We start from the raw sequence: 18,194 nt of genomic DNA, 5'->3' as shown, positions 1-18,194 counted from the left end.
TGGCTATTTTCCCCATTATACAGATGAAGAAATTGTGACGTAGAGAAGTCAGCCCAAGGCTATATTAACATGCAGTGCTAACTTGCATTGCTTGCAAATGGAGTCAAATTTTGCTCTTTCCAGTAGACTCTCACTGCCTACTGGAAGCCATCCTTGATACCCTAGGCTGGGTTAGGTACCTCCTCTGAACCCCTCCGCTCCCTGTGCTTCCCCATTCCTGCTCTGACCCCTCTGCCTATGCCAGAAGTCTTCTCGGATTTGTGAGTCTGGCCTTCATGGTAGAGGTCTGGCCTAGAGATGTGGAAATCATTAGTGTAGAGATGGCATTTATTTTGTTAATTACATTTCTTCATTTCTTACCTGTATCAGTTAGCTTTTGCTGGGTTACAGATCACTCCAAAACATGGTGGCTTAAAATAATTATTCATTTAGTTTGCAATTTTGTGACTACAGTTTAGGCTGGACTTGGCTGGGTGGTTCTTCTGCTATGCTCTGGGGTTGCTCATGTATAATATCTGTAGTCACCTGGTGGGTCAGCTGAAGGCTGCCTGGTCTAGGGTGGCCTGAGCTGGAAGAGTTATCTATGTTCCATGGGGTCACTCATGTTCTAGGGAGCTAGCCCAGGCTTGTTCTCATGGTGGCTGGGCAGGATTCTGTGTGTGTGTGTGTGTGTGTGTGTGTGTGTGTGTGTGAGAGAGAGAGAGAGAGAGAGAGAGAGAGAGGAGAGAGAGAGAGAGAAAAGAAGCTGTAAGTTCTCTTGAGGTCTAGGCTTAAACCTGTCACAATATTGCTTCTTCTGTGTTTCATTCACCTAAATATAGTCTTATGGCCAACCCAGATTCATAGGGAGGGGGAAATAAACTCTATTTCTTAATGGGAGTCTGTAAAGTGACTCTGCATGGATGCAGAGGGTTCAAGGAGTGTGGCCATTTTTGTGATCCATCCCACCACCATAACCTGGCCCCTTTCTGTGCACAGGTGAACTCCTCCCTGCTGACCTCAGACTGCAGCAAGCGCTGTTCCTGTTCCTCAAGCTCCGGCCTAACATGCGAGGCAGCTGGCTGCCCATCAGGCCGCGTATGTGAGGTCAAGGCTGAAGCCCGGGACTGTTGGGCCGCCCATGGTCTCTGTGTCCTGTCTGTGGGTGCCAACCTCACCACCTTTGATGGGGCCCGTGGTGCCACCACCTCTCCTGGTGTCTATGAGCTCTCTTACCGCTGTCCAGGACTACAGAAGACCATCCCCTGGTACCGTGTAGTTGCTGAAGTCCAGACCTGCCATGGCAAAACTGAGGCTCTGGGCCAGATCCACATCTTCTTCGAGGATGGGATGGTGACGGTGACCCCAAACAAGGGTGTGTGGGTAAGTTTGTGAGTAGGGGGTGGGGAATGTCTCCCCTGGGCTTTTGCTCTTCCGATTACAGTATCCCCACATTCCTGGCTTCCTTTCTGTCTTGCGATCTGTTTTCTTTATCCAGGTCTCTGTGGTTTAGTCTCTGGATTTGTATTTATCTCAATATTTCAAACTTGGTCCCTCTGTTCTGGCTGAGTTCTAGAGGAGCAAAAACATACTCGAGTAACTTAATAGTTTTGACACTAGTATGACTCGAGACTCTATGGGTTGCAAGTGACTTAAAACCAAATTCAAACTGCCTTAAGCAAAATTGAATTTATTAGTCCATGTAGCTAGAGAATCCAAGGATAGAGCCTCAGGAATGGCTGACTCTAGGTGCCCTGGCAATATTATCAGAAATTTGTACTTCCATCTTTGAGACTTGCTATTTGCCAAATCAGCTTTATTCTCAAACAGGCTTTCCACTTGCAGGGGTAAAGACAACCCCCTCAGCTGCCCAGGCCTATGCCCCACCAGCTTAACTACCTTAACAGAAAATGGTTCAATAAAATATCCCAGGATGATATCTCACTGGGCCAGTTTGGGTCCCATGCCCACCCCTGGAGCCAATCACTGTGACTTTAGGGAGGAAGTTCTGTGATTCGTCAAGGCTAGGGGCGTCACATAATGTGTCAGGGTTTCCCATAACCACCCCCAGGTTCAGTGATTCAGTAGGACTCACAGGACTCAGCATATAGTTGTACTTAGGGCTAAGACTTGTCATAGGGAAAAGATACGAAGTGAAACCAACACAGGGAAAAGGTGCATCACACAAAGTCCGGGGGAAATCAGGTGCAAGCTTCCGAGAGTCCTGTCTCGGTAGAATCACAAAGGATGTGCTTCATTCCTCCAGCAACAAAGTTGTGATGAAACGTGAAATGTCGTCTACCAGGGAAGTTCATTAGAGTCTCAGTGCCTGGGGTTTTGGTATCTACCTACCAAAATTTCAGACTCCTAGAAGGAAACTCCCAGAAGATGCTCAGCATCTTTGTTCATCACTGGACTATAAGCCGCAAGTAGGCAGGGATCCTGTCCATCTTGGTCACCAGTTCGTTCGCAGTACCCAGATCAGGGCGTGGCACCTAGAGGGTACTCAGGAAAAGGTTGGTTTTGTGAATAAACTCAGCCCTGCTCCTTTTGTGCCAGGCCATGTGCTGGGTAACAGAGATGACGTGGACTCAGTCGTTATACTTGCAAAGTTCGCACCCTATTGAGACCTTCCATCCACTAGTCTTCATCTATCCTTCACTATGCCCATCCTCCCTTTTCCCCTCCTTCCAGCATCTATTCTACCCCCTTTCTCTTTTTCCCATTTTCTTCCTTCTTGTCTTCTTCCGTTCCTTCTTTCTTCCATCCACCCACCCGTCCGTCCATCCATCCATCCACCCACAAATCCACCCATCCACCCATCCATTCATCCATCCATCCATCCATCCATCCATCCATCCATCCATTCATCCATTCATCCACCCACCCACTCATCTGTCTTTTCAGATCCATCTACCCATCTCTCCAATCATCTGGCAGAAGAAAACTCAGATACAAAAGCATTTAGAGGGCTGGGCATGGTGGCTCATGCCTGTAATCCCAGCACTTTGGGAGGCCAAGGTAGGCAGCCGATCACTTGAAGTCAGGAGTTAGAGACCATCCTGGCCAACATGGCAAAACCCAGTCACTACTAAAAATACAAAAATTAGCCAAGCATGGTGGCAAATGCCTGTAGTCCCAGCTGAGGCAGGAGGATTGCTTGAACCCGGGAGGCGGAGGTTGCAGTGGATCGAGATCGCGCTATTGCACTCTAGCCTGGGTGACAGAGCAAGACTCTATCTCAAAAACAACAACAACAAAACAAAAAACAAACAAACAATAAAAGGATTTACAAAAAAAAAAAAAGAGAGAGAGAGAGAGAAGTCTTTCAAGGAAGTTTCTCTAGAGAATCTAACTTTAGAAGGGCTAATTCACCAACTAACATAGACAACAGTTAAAGGAAAAAATTCACAAAGTTACTGGATCTGCAGCCTATGATGAAGAAAAAGTAATTTTCTCACATGATTATTATATCTGCTAAAGTCATTACTTATCTTCAGACATCAGCATTGCAAAAGCAAAGGATAACGTTGTTTTGGTTAGGGAACCAATAACTTACAGAATGTGCTCAAAGTTGGTTTTATTTTGCAAACTAGAACCATGCTGAGGTAGGCAGATCACCTGAATCCAGGAGCCCAAAACCAACCTAGACAACATAGTGAGACCCCCTCTTTACAAAAAATACAAAAATTAGCCGGGTGTGGTGGCGCACACCTGTAGTCCTGTAGTCTCAGCTACTTGGAAGGCTGAGGTGGGAGGATTGATTGAGCCTAGGAGGTCAGGGCTGCAGTGAGCTGTGATTGCACCACTGCACTCCAGCTAGGATGACAAAGCAAAACCCTATCTTAAAAAAAAAAAAGAAAGGAAGGAAGGAAAAGGAAAATAGAACCATAAGGATGACCCTGGGGTTTGTCTGTTTGTTTGCTTATCTGTCTGGTACAAAGTGCTTCCCCCACCGACTTTGGGGTGTTGTGTAGATCCACAAGTCCATCTCTCCATCCCTCCACTCTCCATCCTTCTATCCGTCTATCCAGATCTACAGCTATCTTCTCATGTATCCATTGCTCCAAATAGTGCAAACATCCAGGTCTTCATCTCTTTCAGCACCCGCCTCTGATTTAGTTCCATGAACTTATCTTGCTTGGGGTCTCTATCCTGGTAACACCTAGCTATTCTATGGCTGTGGCCTCACCTCTGTGTTTGCTGGGCACCCCCCACCAGGTGAATGGTCTCCGAGTGGATCTCCCAGCTGAGAAGTTAGCATCTGTGTCCGTGAGTCGTACACCTGATGGCTCCCTGCTAGTCCGCCAGAAGGCAGGGGTCCAGGTGTGGCTTGGAGCCAATGGGAAGCTGGCTGTGATGGTCAGCGATGACCATGCTGGGAAACTGTGTGGGGCCTGTGGAAACTTTGACGGAGACCAGACCAATGATTGGCATGACTCCGAGAAGTCAGTGATGGAGAAATGGAGAGCACAGGACTTCTCCCCATGGTGAGGGATGTAGTATGGAAACCAGACTTCTTGGGGCAAAGGCACCTGGATCCTCATGGGATGAGGGCAGTCAGGGTGGGTGTTTAGTCTTCAAGCAGAGGTGCTAAGTGTCTGTCTCTTGCAGTTATGGCTGATCAGTTGTCCACTGGGAATGAAGACTTCCTGAAGAAGACCTGATCCTCCTGGAGGCTGCAGTGGCTGAAGGATGCATCATGTGCTCCTACCCTGCTCTACCACTTTTCTGGGTCGCAGAGGCCAAATGTGAGAGCATTGAATAAATTTCTTAGGCTAAGCTGCATGTCACTGTGTCTGTCTCATGCCTTCTCATCCCTGACTTTCCTCCTGCACAGCAGGTATCAGGTGCCTGGGGAATCTGGCACATGGTGAATGTTTATCGGGGGCTGGGAGGATGGATGGATGATTGCATGGGTAGATGAAGAGATGGATGGGGGAACTGAGAAAATGGTGTGTGGGGAACTAGGAAGATGAGGCAACAATAGGTGATTAGAAGAATGGATGGATGAGAAGATAAATGGCCAGGCGCAGTGGCTCATGCTTGTAATCCCAGCACTTTGGGAGGCTGGGGCAGGAGGTTTGCTTGAGCCTAGGGGTTTGAGACCAGCCTGGGCAACATAGTGAGACCCCATCTCTACAAAAAATATAAAAATTAGCTGGGCATGGTGGCACGTGCCTGTATTCCCAGCTACTCGGGAGGCTGAGGTGGGAGGATCACTGGAGCCTAAGAGGTTGAGGCTACAGTGAGCCATGATCATTCCACTGTGCTTCAGCCTGGGCAACAGAGTGAGACCCTGTCTCAATAAAAAGAGAAGATAAATGATTGGATGGAGGGAAGGTGTGGAAAATGGAGAGAGATAATAGATTCTGGCTTTATCATTTATAACCCTAGCAAGTTACTTAATTTCTCTCTGGATCAGTCTTCTCATCTTTAAAGTAGAGTTAATGATAGTACTTACAGAGCTGGAGTGAAGATTTAATGTGTTAATACAATCAACAAGTAAAAAACTGAAGTCTTGGTTTTCTTTCAAATCTGTCCCCTTCCCATGATGGTCTTCCCTACCTCCTTAAATAACACAATTAGCACCCCGTGAGTTCAGCAGCAAGAAAATAGGGGAATTATTCTTCATTTCTTCCTCTCCTTTGTCCTCCACTCAGTTCCTTAACAGATCATCTTAAACTGTTTCAAAACATACCCAAGGCCCCACAGTGGCTCACGCCTATAATCCCAGCATTTTGGGAGGCTCAGGTGGTCGGATCACGAGGTCAGGAGTTCGAGACCAGCCGGGCCAACATGCTGAAACCCTGTCTCTACTAAAAATATGACAATTAGCCGGGCATGGTGACAGGAGCCTGTAATCCCAGTTACTCGGGAGGCTAAGGCAGGAGAATTGCTTGAACCCGGGAGGCGGAGGTTGCAGTGAGCCAAGATTGCGCCACTGCACTCCAGCCTGGGCAACAGAGCAAGATTCTATCTCAAAAAAACAAACAAACAAAGAAAGAAAAAACACACCTGAAATCTACCTTTCTTATTATGCCCACTGTCACCACCTGGTACAAGTCATTATCCTAACTTCTATCAACAACACAGTAACCTACTGTCTGCTCTTTCTCTTCTGTAATCCACTGTCACAGCTGTCATGAGAATCTTCCTTAAAATACAAACAGGTCACTTGGGGCCAGGAGTTCAAGACCAGCCTGGGCAACATAGCAAGACCTTGTCTCTACAAAAAATTTAAAAATTAGCCAAACATGGTGGTGCAGGCCTGTAGTCTCAGCTACTGAGGAGGCTGAGGTGGGAGGATTGCTTAAACCCAGGAGTTTGAGGTTACAGGGAGCTATGATTGCGCCATGCATTCCAGCTTGGGCGACAGAGCAAGATCCTGTCATTTAAAAAAATAATAATAGTGATTATATATATACATATATATTATATATATATATAATAATTAACTATATACATTTATAATAAAATCAAATTTCTTCACCTTGTCCTATGAGGCCCCTTCCAACCTCTTGCTGACTCATCTCTTATCACTATCACTATCTTCCTTGCCAATTATGATTTGGGAATGTGATCTTTCAATTTATTGAATGTGCCAAATTTTGCCACTTCAGTCCTTTATAATATGCTTGTCCCTCCACTCATGACATGACTGGCTTTTTCTCATCCTTCAATGTCATCTTCAGTGTTAATCAACTTAGAGAGGACTTTTATGGCCACCCCACTGGGCAACATAGTGAGACCCCATTTCTACAAAAAATGTAAAAATTAGCTGGGCATGATGGCACGTGCCTGTATTCCCAGCTACTCGGGAGGCTGAGGTGGCGGGATCGCTGGAGCCTAGAGGTCAAGGCTGCAGTGAGCCATGATCGTTCCACTGCACTTCAGCCTGGGCAACAGAGACCCTGTCTCAATATAAAGAGAAGATAAATGATTGGATGGATCCACTTTCATCCCCTTCTGTCCCACCCTTTTGCTAAATTCCTTCTTAGCCTTTGTCACACTTTATAATTAATTTTGTTTGACTTTCTCTCCAATTCGAAATAACTTAAGAGCAGAGATGGTATCTGCTTCATTCACTACTTTATTTGCAACTCCTAGCACAGTCTGTCACATCGTAGGTGCTCAGTACATATTGGATAAATGAATAACTAAAAACAAACTTGCAGGAAAGCTTTGCAATAAACCTAACAAAGGATTAATATTCACAATATGCTGCATACCAACATGGCACATGTATACATATGTAACAAATCTGCACGTTGTGTACCCTAGAACTTAAAGTATAATAAAAAATAGAAAAAGAAAAAAGAAAAGAAAAGAAAGCTTCTAAGAAAAAGAAAAAATATATATATTATATATATATCTCCACAATATGCAAAGAAATCCTTCAATAAGAAAGACAATAACCCAATTAGAAAAACTGCGTTGGCCGGGTGCGGTGGCTCATGCCTGTAATCCCAGCACTTTGGGTGGCCGAGGCAGGCAGATTACCTGAGGTCAGGAGTTCTAGATTAGCCTTGCCAACATGGTGAAACCCCCATCTCTACTAAAAAATACAAAAATTAGTGGGGCATGGTGGTATATGCCTGTAATTCCAGCTACTCCAGAGGATGAGGCAGGAGAATCGCTTGAACCTCGGGAGGCAGAGGTTGCAGTGAGCCGAGATCACACCACTGTACTCCAGCCTGGGCAACAGAGCAAGACTCTGTCTCAAAAAAAAAAAAAAAGAAAAGAAAAGAAAAGAAAATAAAAATAAAATGGGTTGAGGATATAAACAGGCAATTGGGAGAAATCCAAACATGTTGAATTCATACAGTATGTCATGTTCTTTGTGTACAGTATTTCTGAACTTCATAATTACTCTGTGAAATGGGAATAGACAAAGAAATAGTCTCAGTGAAGTTAAATAACTTGCCCAAGGGCAAACAGTTTGTAAATAATGGAGCCCAGATGTGAATCCGGATGTGTCCTCTACCATAGCCAGTGCTTTCTATTGAATTTTGCTGTCAACCATTGCCTGGGATCAATTTCCCTTCGAGAAAAAGAATTAAGAGGTCCTAAAAAATAAAGAATAAAAAGCAACATTCCAATAGAAAAATATGCAAATGATTGGAATAGTTCATAGAAAAGGAAATACAAATTGCCTTAAAACCTAAGGAGGTGGCTGGGTGCCGTGACTCACGCCTGTAATCCCAGCACTTTGGAAGGCTGAGGCGGGCAGATTACCTGAGGTCAGGAGTTCGAGACCATCCTGGCCAGTGTGGTGAAACCTTGTTTCTATTAAAAATACAAAAATTAGCTGAGTGTGCTGGCACACGCCTGTAATCTCAGCTACTTAGGAGGCTGAGGCAGGAGAACTGCTTGAGCCGGAGAGACAGAGGTTGCAGTGAGCTGAGATCGTGCCACCGCACTCCAGCCTGGGCGACAGAGCAAGACTCTGTCTCAACAACAAAAAACAAACAAACAAAACCTAAGGAGTGTCTGATTCTGCTCATACGAAAAGAAATGCAAATTAAACTACCTTGCAATACTACTTCTCACCCATTAGCAAAGTCACAAAAATTAGACAATATAATTTGTTGACTAGACTATGAGAAACAGAACACTTTTCTGTGTTACCAGTGGGAATGCACAATGTGTAAGTCCAACGCGTAAGGGATATTTGGTAGTGTCTAACAAGATTGCAGGCGCATTTAAAAAAAATTTTTTTTTTTTTGAGATGGAGTCTTGTTTTGTTACCCAGGCTGGAGTGTGGTAGCAGGATCTCAGATCACCGCAACCTCCACCTCCCGGGTTCAAGCGATTCTCCTGCTGCTCAGCCTCCCAAGTACCTGGGATTACAGACGTGCACCACCGTGCCCAGCTAATTTTGTATTTTTAGTGGAGACGGGGTTTCACCGTGTTGGCCAGGCTGGTCTTGAACTTCTGACCTCAAGTGATCCACCCGCCTCAGCCTCCCAAAGTGCCGGGATTACAGGCGTGAGCAGTACCCCACCCCCCTCGGCTGCATTTATCTTTTGATCCAGTGATCCTACTGCTAGGAATCCAACTTAAAGATACCTTGGCAATAAAAGGATGTAAGCCTGAGGCAGGAGAATAGGGTCTAGAGGCAGAAAACCTAAGGCTGATTTGCACTGACTTCCTAGAACTGAATCAAAAGGAAAATCCCAACTTGCCACACCCAAGTAACAAAAGGATCAGAGGCTACTCCCTTTGCAACCCCCAACCCCAGCGGGCTTCCCCTCCCCTTTCCGCATGGCCGATGAAAAATGGAAAGTACCTCTGATTGGTAGTCCCCCACAACCAATCAGACTGGTCATGGGCCTATTCTTCATTTGCATAGGGTTGTAAACCTGTAACTTCACTTCAGCCTCTGATTGGTCCCCCACCCATCCCGACCCATTAGACGTTTGCATAGGGTGTAACTTTGTACCTTCACTTCAGCCTCTGATTGGTTGCTTCCTGGTTTGTTGAGTGTGTCTGTTCAGCCTGCTCCCACCCTGTGGAGTGTACTTTTCATTTCAATAATTTAGGCTTTCTTTGCGTCATTCTTTTGTTGGCTGCTTCGTTGGTGTGTTTTGTCCAATTCTTTGTTCAAAACGCCAAGAAGCTGGACACCCTCCACCAGTAGTGAGCCCAGGTTGCTCACTGCAACACTCTTTGTAAGGAAAAAAGACTGGGAACAACTAAGTCAATTTTCTGTTAGTGGACTGGTTGACTAAACGACGTTTCATCTACACAGCAGACTGTAATCCAGATAAATGAAATATAAGAAAGATTTCTATAAACTGTTCTGGGGTGATCTTCATAATATATTATGAAGTGAAGGAAGCAAGGTTAGAACAGGGTACACATGAAAAGACCTCTAAGAGTAGAACCAAAAGGGGAATTTGGGGGTACTGGTCATGTTCTCTTTATTGACCTCAGTGGTAGTTATGTGGTTTCTTCCCTTTGTGATACTTCATAAAACCACAGTTACATGTACTTTTCTCTTAGCATGTTGTACTCCCCCCAAAAAAGATCTAAAGTAAATAAATTATAGCCTGGCATTTCTCATGCCTGTCTGTATTCCCAATGCTTTGGGAGGCCAGGTTGGATTGCTTGAGACCAGGAGTTCAAGATCAGCCTAGGCAACATAGGGAGACCCTGACTCTATGTAACAAATAAATAAATTATAATCTCTGAAGACTCTTGGCTAAAAAGTTTATATGTATGTGTGCGTGAGAGAGAGAGAGAGAACACACCAAATGAAGGGACCTTGTTTGGATCCTGATTTATTTATTTTTATTTTTATTTTTTTTTTGAGGCTGAGTCTCGCTCTGTCGCCAGGGCTGGAGTGCAGTGGCCAGATCTCAGCTCACTGCAAGCTCCGCCTCCCGGGTTTACGCCATTCTCCTGCCTCAGCCTCCCGAGTAGCTGGGACTACAGGCGCCCGCCACCTCGCCCGGCTAGTTTTTGTATTTTTAGTAGAGACGGGGTTTCACCGTGTTAGCCAGGATGGTCTCGATCTCCTGACCTCGTGATCCACCCGTCTCGGCCTCCCAAAGTGCTGGGATTACAGGCTTGAGCCACCGCGCCCGGCTGGATCCTGATTTAAATAAGCAGTAATTCGGGCCGGGCGCGGTGGCTCAAGCCTGTAATCCCAGCACTTTGGGAGGCCGAGACAGGCGGATCACGAAGTCAGGAGATCAAGACCATCCTGGTGAACACGGTGAAACCCCGTCTCTACTAAAAAAAATACAGGAAAAAAACTAGCCGGGCGAGGTGGCGGGCGCCTGTAGTCCCAGCTACTCGGGCGGCTGAGGCAGGAGAATGGCGTAAACCCGGGAGGTGGAGCTTGCAGTGAGCTAAGATCCGGCCACTGCACTCCAGCCTGGGCGACAGAGCGAGACTCCGTCTCAAAAAAAAAAAAAAAAAAAAAAAAGCAGTAATTATTTATTTGTTTATTTATTTATTTATTTATTTTTGAGATGGAGTCTTACTCTTGTCACCCAGGCTAGAGTGCAATGGTGTGATCCGGCTCACTGCAACCTCTGCCTCCCAGGTTAAAGTGATTATCATGCCTCAGCCTCCAGAGTAGCTGGGGCTATAGGTGTGCACCACCAAGCCTGGCTAATTTTTGTGTTTTTAGTAGAGATAGGGTTTCACCATGTTGGCCAGCCTGGTCTCAAACTCCTGGTCTCAAGTGATCTACCCGCCTTGGCCTCCCAAAGTGCTGGGATTATAGGCATGACAGCCACCATGCCTAGCCAGTAGTAATTTTTTAAATCACTTTTTCTTTTTTTTTTTGAGATAGAATTTTGCTCTTTTCACCCAGGCCGGAGTGCAATGGTGCAATCTCGGCTCACTGAAACCTCTGCCTCCCGAGTTCAAGTGATTTTCCTGCCTCAGCCTCCCAAGTAGCTGGGATTACAGGTGCCAGCCACCACACCCAGCTTATTTTTGTATTTTTAGTAGAGACGGGATTTAACCACGTTGGCCCGGTTGGTCTCGAACTCCTGACCTCAGGTGATCCATTCCCCTCTCAGCCTCCAAAAGTGCTGGGATTACAGGTGTGAGCCACAGTGCCCAGCCTAAATCACATACTTTAAACCATTGAGGGAATATGGATATAGACTGGCTACTAGATTATAAAAAGGACTTCTTGTTAATTGTGTTAGGTGTGATAATGGAAGAAAATGTTCTCTTTCTTAAGAGATGCATACTTGCCGGGCGCGGTGGCTCAAGCCTGTAATCCCAGCACTTTGGGAGGCCGAGACGGGCGGATCACGAGGTCAGGAGATCGAGACCATCTGGCTAACACGGTGAAACCCCGTCTCTACTAAAAATACAAAAACTAGCCGGGCGAGGTGGCGGGCGCCTGTAGTCCCAGTACTCAGGAGGCTGAGGCAGGAGAATGGCGTAAACCTGGGAGACGGAGCTTGCAGTGAGCTGAGATCCAGCCACTGCACTCCAGTCCGGGCGACAGAGCGAGACTCCGCCTCAAAAAAAAAAAAAAAAAAAAAAAAAGAGATGCATACTTAAGTACCTGGAAGTGAAATGCATATTATTGAGGTTTGCTCTAAAATACTCCGGAAAAAAATAAAAAGATGTAGGCGCAATAGATAAAACAAGGCTCTTTTACATGTTAATAGTTGTTGAGGCCAGGTGGCGCATAAATGGGGACTTCTCATCTTGTCTACTTTTTGTGAAAGGTTTAAAATTTTGTTATGTAAATTAAAAAGAAAATTCATCAGGTCATCTAGGTCCTAGTCATAACAGCTTCTGCAAAGTTTTGCACACTTGGTCCTAATTTGATTTTTTGCTGAGAGGTGTACTCAATGCTAGCCCTTATGACCTTACTGTGGACATTCCTTCATTCATTCAATACATGTGTTTTTGCCAGGCACGATGGCTCACACCACAATCCCAGCACTTTGGGAGGATGAGATGGGAGGATCGCTTGAGCCCAGGAGTTTGAGACCAGCCTGGGCCACATCTCTACAAAATAAAAAATAAAATAAATCGATGAATAAATAAATGTGTTTGAGCACCTACTATGTGTTAAATTTGAGATGTTTTGTGGTAGGTTGAAAAATGCCCCCACCCCCGCAAAGATATCAGATCCTAATCTCTTGAACCTGCAAATATTGCCTTATGTGGGTAAGTGGTTTTTGCAGGTGTGATTAAGTTAAGGCTCTTGAGACAGGGAGATTATCCTGGATTGGATTATCTGGGTGAGCCCTAAATGTAATTACATGTATCCTTTTTCTTTTTTTCTTGTCTTTTTTTTTTTTTTTTTTTTGTAGATGGAGTGTAGCTCTTGTCACCTAGGCTGGAGTGCAATGGCATGTGATGGCACACGCCTGTAGTCCCAGCTACTCGGGAGGCTGAGGCAAGAGAATCGCTTGAACCCGGGAGGCAGAAGCTGCAGTGAGCCGAGATCACGCCACTGCATTCCAGCCTGGGCGACAAAGTAAGACTCCATCTCAAAAAAAGAAAAAAGAAAAGAAAAGAAAACCGATCTATCAGGTACTATGCCTATTGCCTGGGTGACAAAATACTCTGTATATCAAACCCGTGACACACAATTTACCTATGTAAGGGGTATGTGTGCAGATTTACCTATATAACAAACCTGCACACAGCTAGGCACTGTGATGGGTAACAGGGAGTCATCCACAGTCACACATGGGAAGGCAGCATACATGGTATCAAGTGCGGGGCGGCTGATACGTATTGGGATAGAAGGATGTTGGTGTCCTCTTGTCATTGCTTCTATCTTCTCGGAAGCAAGGTCAACAACAAAGAGTGAGAAGCGGGGAGAAAGTTCTAAGGTTTGAAGAAAGAGGAGAAAGTGTAAAATAATTCTTCAAAAAAACGGGTCTGGGCTGGGTGCAGTGGTGCACGGACTGTAATCCCAGCACTTTGGGAGGCCGAGGCAGACAGATTGCTTGAGCTCAGGAGTTTGAGACCAGCTGGGCAACATAGTGAGACACTCGTCTCTAGAAAACATACAAAAATTAGCAGGCCTGGTGGCGCGCACCTGTAGTCCTAGCTACTTGGGAAGCTGAGACAGGAGGATTGATTGCTTGAGCCTTGGACATTAAGGCTGCAGTGAGCTATGATCATGCTGCTACAGTCCAGCCTGGGTGACAGAGCAAGACCCTGTCTCAAAAAATAAAAAAAAAAAGAAACTAAAAGAAATAAAATAGGTCCAATTACTTTGAAAAAAAGTGTTCCCATTTCTTCAAAAGGTAAACATGCTCAGCATATGACTCAGCCATTTCACTCCTAGGGCTTCTCCCAAGAAAAATTAGAGTAAACCTGCACAAATATTTGTACATGAATGTTCATGGCAGCGTTATTCATAATAACCCAAACTAGAAACAACTCAAAAGCCCATCAACAGGTGAACAGATCAATGAAATTCCAGAGAATGAAATACTCAGCCATAAAAAAGAAATTCGCAACAATGTGGAACATTAGGCTAAGTGAAAAAAAAGGCTACATATTGTATGATTCCATTTGTGTGAAATGGGGTGTTGGCAGTTTTCTGAAATTGGATTGTGGTGATGGGTGCACAACTGTAAATTTACCAGAATTAAATGAACAATAGACTTAAAATGGGTGAATTTTTTTTTTTTTTTTTTTTTTTTTTTGAGACAGAGTCTCACTCTGCACCAGGCTAGAGTGCGGTGGCATGCAGTAGGCTCACTGCAACCTCTGCCTCCTGGGTTCAAATGATTCTCTTGCCTCAGCCTCCCGAGTAGCTGGGACTACAGGCATGCGCCATCACACTTGGCTAATTTTTGTATTTTTAGTAGAGATGGGGTTTCACCATGTTGGCCATGATGGTCTCTATCTCTTGATCTCATGATCCACCCGCCTCGGCCTCCCAAAATGCTGGGATTACAGGCGTGAGTCACTGCACCTGGCCAAAATGGGCAAATTTTATGGTATGTAAATTAAACCTTAATAAAGTTGAAAAAAAATTAATACATGTGTATTTGTTTGTGTGGGCTGTCTTAACAAAATATCATAGACTGAGCGGTTTCAACAACAGAGATTTATTTCTCACAGTTCTGGAGGCTGGAAAGCCCAAGATCGAGGTGCTGATTGATGTGATTCTCTGCGAGGACCCTCTTCCTGGCTTGCATCTCCCCTCTCTGCCTCTTATAAAATCACTAACCCTGGCTGGGCGCAGGGGCTCACGCCAGTAATCCCAGCACTTTGGGAGGCCAAGGCGGGGGGATCACCTGAGGTCAGGAGTTCGAGACCAGCCTGATCAAAATGGAGAAACCCCGTCTCTACTAAAAATACAAAATTAGCCAGGCATGGTGGCACACGCCTGTAATCCCAGCTACTCCAGAGGCTGAGACAGGAGAATCGCTTGAACCTGGGAGGCAGAGGTTGCCGTGAGATGAGATCATGTCACTGCACTCCAGCCTGGGCAACAAGAGCAAAACTCTGTCTCAAAAAAAAAAAACAAAAATAATAATAAAGTCACTAATCCCATAATGCAGATTCTACACTCATGACCTCCTCCAACCTTAATTCCTCCCAATGCTGTCACCTCCAAATACCACAACATTGGGGGTGAGAACTTCAACATGTGACTTCGTGGGGAGACACAATTCAGTCCAGGGCAATGTGTTATCTATATTATTAACAGGGTGGGAAAAAATGGACAGTGAATAGACTAGGGGCAAGTGATAGGATTGCTGGTCAGCATTAAGCATTTGGGTTTGCAGTCATGAATCAAAAGTGAGACCAGCCAGGGTGATTGTGTATTTTTCTCCACCCACATTGAGCTGCCAGGGGTGCAGGTGCAGAGTATGTGGAGGGTTGAATTCAATTCATAGTTTGGAGGTGCGCAAAGGGGTGCAGATAATGATGGTGGGGAATCTGGCTGGGTAGTGAGAGTGGTGTGGCCATGATCGGGGGAGGGATAGCAAAGAGTCAGACAGCTTAATGGATGGTTAGGGCTGAAGGCTCACTGGCGCAGTCTTTAGAAGGAGTGAGCTGGAGAGAGAGGAGGTGATAGGCAGAGCGTGAGATGCACGGAGCTGAGATTCTGTAGGGGCTGTGGTTGTGGGCCTGTTGCATCTAGAATGGGTCTTTCTTCCCCAACCAGGCTGGGACCTCTGGAGCTGTCACAGTTATGCGTTGTTGCGTGTTCCCAGCACAAGGTCTAGGTGTGATCATGGGAAAGAGGGGTTGGGTGGAGGACAAGCTCAGTGGGGGAAAGGAGGTCAAGGCACCAAAAGGCCAGAGTGGTAAAAGGATCATTTACCTGAATTTGAAAATCACCAAGAATAAGGATGGGAGTGGTGTGGGTAACAGTGAGCCTGGAGCTAAATGACAAGGTGAGCAGAGGTGACTTGGGAGTCAATGGGTCTAGCAGCACAAAGGGGAGCAGGTGCTACAGTGTGACTGTGCAAGCTTCAGAGCTAGGGGTGCAGGGAACAGGCAGAGAGAATGGTTTAGAAGTGGAAGTGAGGAGCAAGGACGCTCTTCTCCCATCTACAGATCCAGTGGACATGAGGGCCGAGAAGGAGAAAACAACCCCGCTTGGAAAGGGTGGTCTTCAGGGCAGAGTCAGGTTGTGCTTACAGCAGGAAGGTCACAGGAAGGTTCAGAGGGAGTTGAGGAAATGGGGAATATTGGGAAAAGCCCTCAAGGGCTTCACTATCCCTGCTCTGCCCTGTCTGCCAGTGTCTCCTCCATCCCCCTCCCACCTCTCTGCCTGGGCCTTCCCCATCCTGGCCCTGACCCCTCTGCCTAGGGCTCCCCAATCCCATTTCTGCGGTGCCTCCCCCATCGTCCTCCTACCCCTCTGCCTGTCCCAGTCCTGACCCCTCTGGGCCTACACTGTCTGGGAACCTGTCTGTCTCTGCTATTGGACTGGCAGCTCCAGGAGGACAGGACTTGGGGCTGTTTCAGTCACCATTGTGCCCCAGCACAAGACCATCAGGCACCTCCACCACTAATTACTCACCGACAGAGCCAATTTCAGGTCTTCAGAGCAAGCGGGCAGGCAAAGTATCTCGGAAGTAGGAGATGCTGCCAGGATTCCAAGAAATAGGGCTGGAATCCCCTAAATTTGCACTGCACTCTTATCCTTTAGAAAAAAAAAAATTAACTAGAAGGCAAACAGTAAAATCCATGCGAAATAGGTAACATTATCCGGAATTGGACCCACTGGAATCATTGCACATCTCCTAGAAATCCAGAACAGACTCAACTATCTCATCTCATAGTTGAAAAAACTTTTATTTGTTTTTTGCTTTTGTTTTGAGACAGAGGTGTCGCTCTGTGACCTAGGCTGGAGTTCAGTGGTGCGATCACGGCTCACTGCAGCCTTGACCTCCGGGGCTCAAAGGATCCACCTGCCTCAGCCTCTTGAGCAGCTGGGATTGCAGGTGCAAGGAATCATGACCAGCTAATTTTTTTTTTTTTTTTTTTTTGAGACGGAGTCTTGCTCTGTCGCCCAGGCTGGAGTGCAGTGGCGCAATCTCGGCTCACTGCAACCTCCGCTTCCTGGGTTCACGCCATTCTTCTGCCTCAGCCTCCCGAGTAGCAGGGACTATAGGCGCCCGCCACTACGCCCGGCTAATTTTTTGTATTCTTTAGTAGAGACGATGTTTCACTGTGTTAGCCAGGATGGTCTACGATCTCCTGACCTCGTAATCCGCCCGCCTTGGCCTCCTAAAGTGCTGGGATTACAGGCTTGAGCCACCGCGTCCGGCCCATAAAATTCTTAACACTTAAGCAGAATCTGTTGACCCCTGACGCCACTCTCTGCCCCCACTCTGATCTTGTCCATCCTTGTCTCCTTCTGATTCATGGCAGCAGCCAGTCCTCGGTTTTCCTGCTTCCACCCACACGCCTGCAGTCTGCTTCCCACACGCAGTCAGAGGGACCTGTGTCAGATCACATTCCTTCTCTGCTTGGAACCCTTCCATGGTTCCATCTTACTGCCAAAGTCCTCACTATGTCCCACAAAGCTCCGCACAATCTGCCCTTGTTAGCCACCCGCCCTTATCTTCTCTCTCTCCATCTTGCTCACTTTGCCCCAACCGCCCTCCTCATTATCTCTCCAACTTCCCGTATCTTTCCTTCCTCAGGGCCTCTGCATGTGCAGATCTCTTCCCTGCCTGGAACTCTCTTCCCCTAGATAGGTGCATGCCTCACTCCTCACTTCCTTCAGCTCTTTAGCTCAAAAGTCACCTGATGCATTCCCTGACCACCATGCCAAAAAAAACAAAAATCCCTTGCCCTCCAAAATCTCTATCCCCTTTCCCTGCTGTTATTTTCTCCAAAGCACTTACTGCCTTCTAACATTCAACATGTTTGGTGTCTATTTCCTCCATTAAAAAGATGAACTTCAAGAGAGTGGAGATTTTTATGTCTCGTATACCGCTGTATTCCCAGCTCCTAGAACAGCGCCTGGTACACAGGAGGTGCATGGTAAATGTTTTTCGGATGTATGAATGGAAGCCCAGAGTCGGTCACTGTTCTTAGCGCTGGAAATGTGTCAGGGAAGCCGTTTTGGGTGTACAGGGACCTCAGGGAGTTAGGAATACAAGAGGGGGCAGAGGGCACAGGCCTCGCTATGAGCCCTGATTATTGGGGTGCTCGCACTGGGGAAGAGGAAACTGGAAGCGAGTTTAGGGAGACCGCTGCACAAGCAAAGGCTGGGAAGGCAGAGAGTGAGAGCA

The 18,194-nt window shown here is 46.3% G+C and overlaps 1 protein-coding gene across 2 annotated transcripts in view; it reads left to right on the top strand.

Annotated features, from left to right (window-relative positions):
• Positions 1–4,767, top strand: part of FCGBP (Fc fragment of IgG binding protein) — a 63,800-nt gene extending 59,033 nt beyond the window's left edge. For both annotated transcript variants that reach the window (XM_033226214.1, XM_033226215.1), the window contains 3 exons: positions 979–1,362; positions 4,201–4,469; positions 4,594–4,767. In XM_033226214.1, the coding sequence (XP_033082105.1) occupies positions 979–1,362; positions 4,201–4,469; positions 4,594–4,603 (663 nt within the window). In that variant the 3' untranslated portion in view covers positions 4,604–4,767. The remainder of the gene's footprint in view (positions 1–978; positions 1,363–4,200; positions 4,470–4,593) is intronic.
• The last annotated feature ends 13,427 nt before the right edge of the window (positions 4,768–18,194 follow it).

Source organism: Trachypithecus francoisi, unplaced genomic scaffold (genome assembly GCF_009764315.1).
Source record: "Trachypithecus francoisi isolate TF-2019V2 unplaced genomic scaffold, Tfra_2.0 Lachesis_group12, whole genome shotgun sequence".
Taxonomy (NCBI): domain Eukaryota; kingdom Metazoa; phylum Chordata; class Mammalia; order Primates; family Cercopithecidae; genus Trachypithecus; species Trachypithecus francoisi.
The sequence above is the reverse complement of the archived record's forward strand: the minus strand, read 5'-3'. Positions and strand labels throughout refer to the sequence as shown.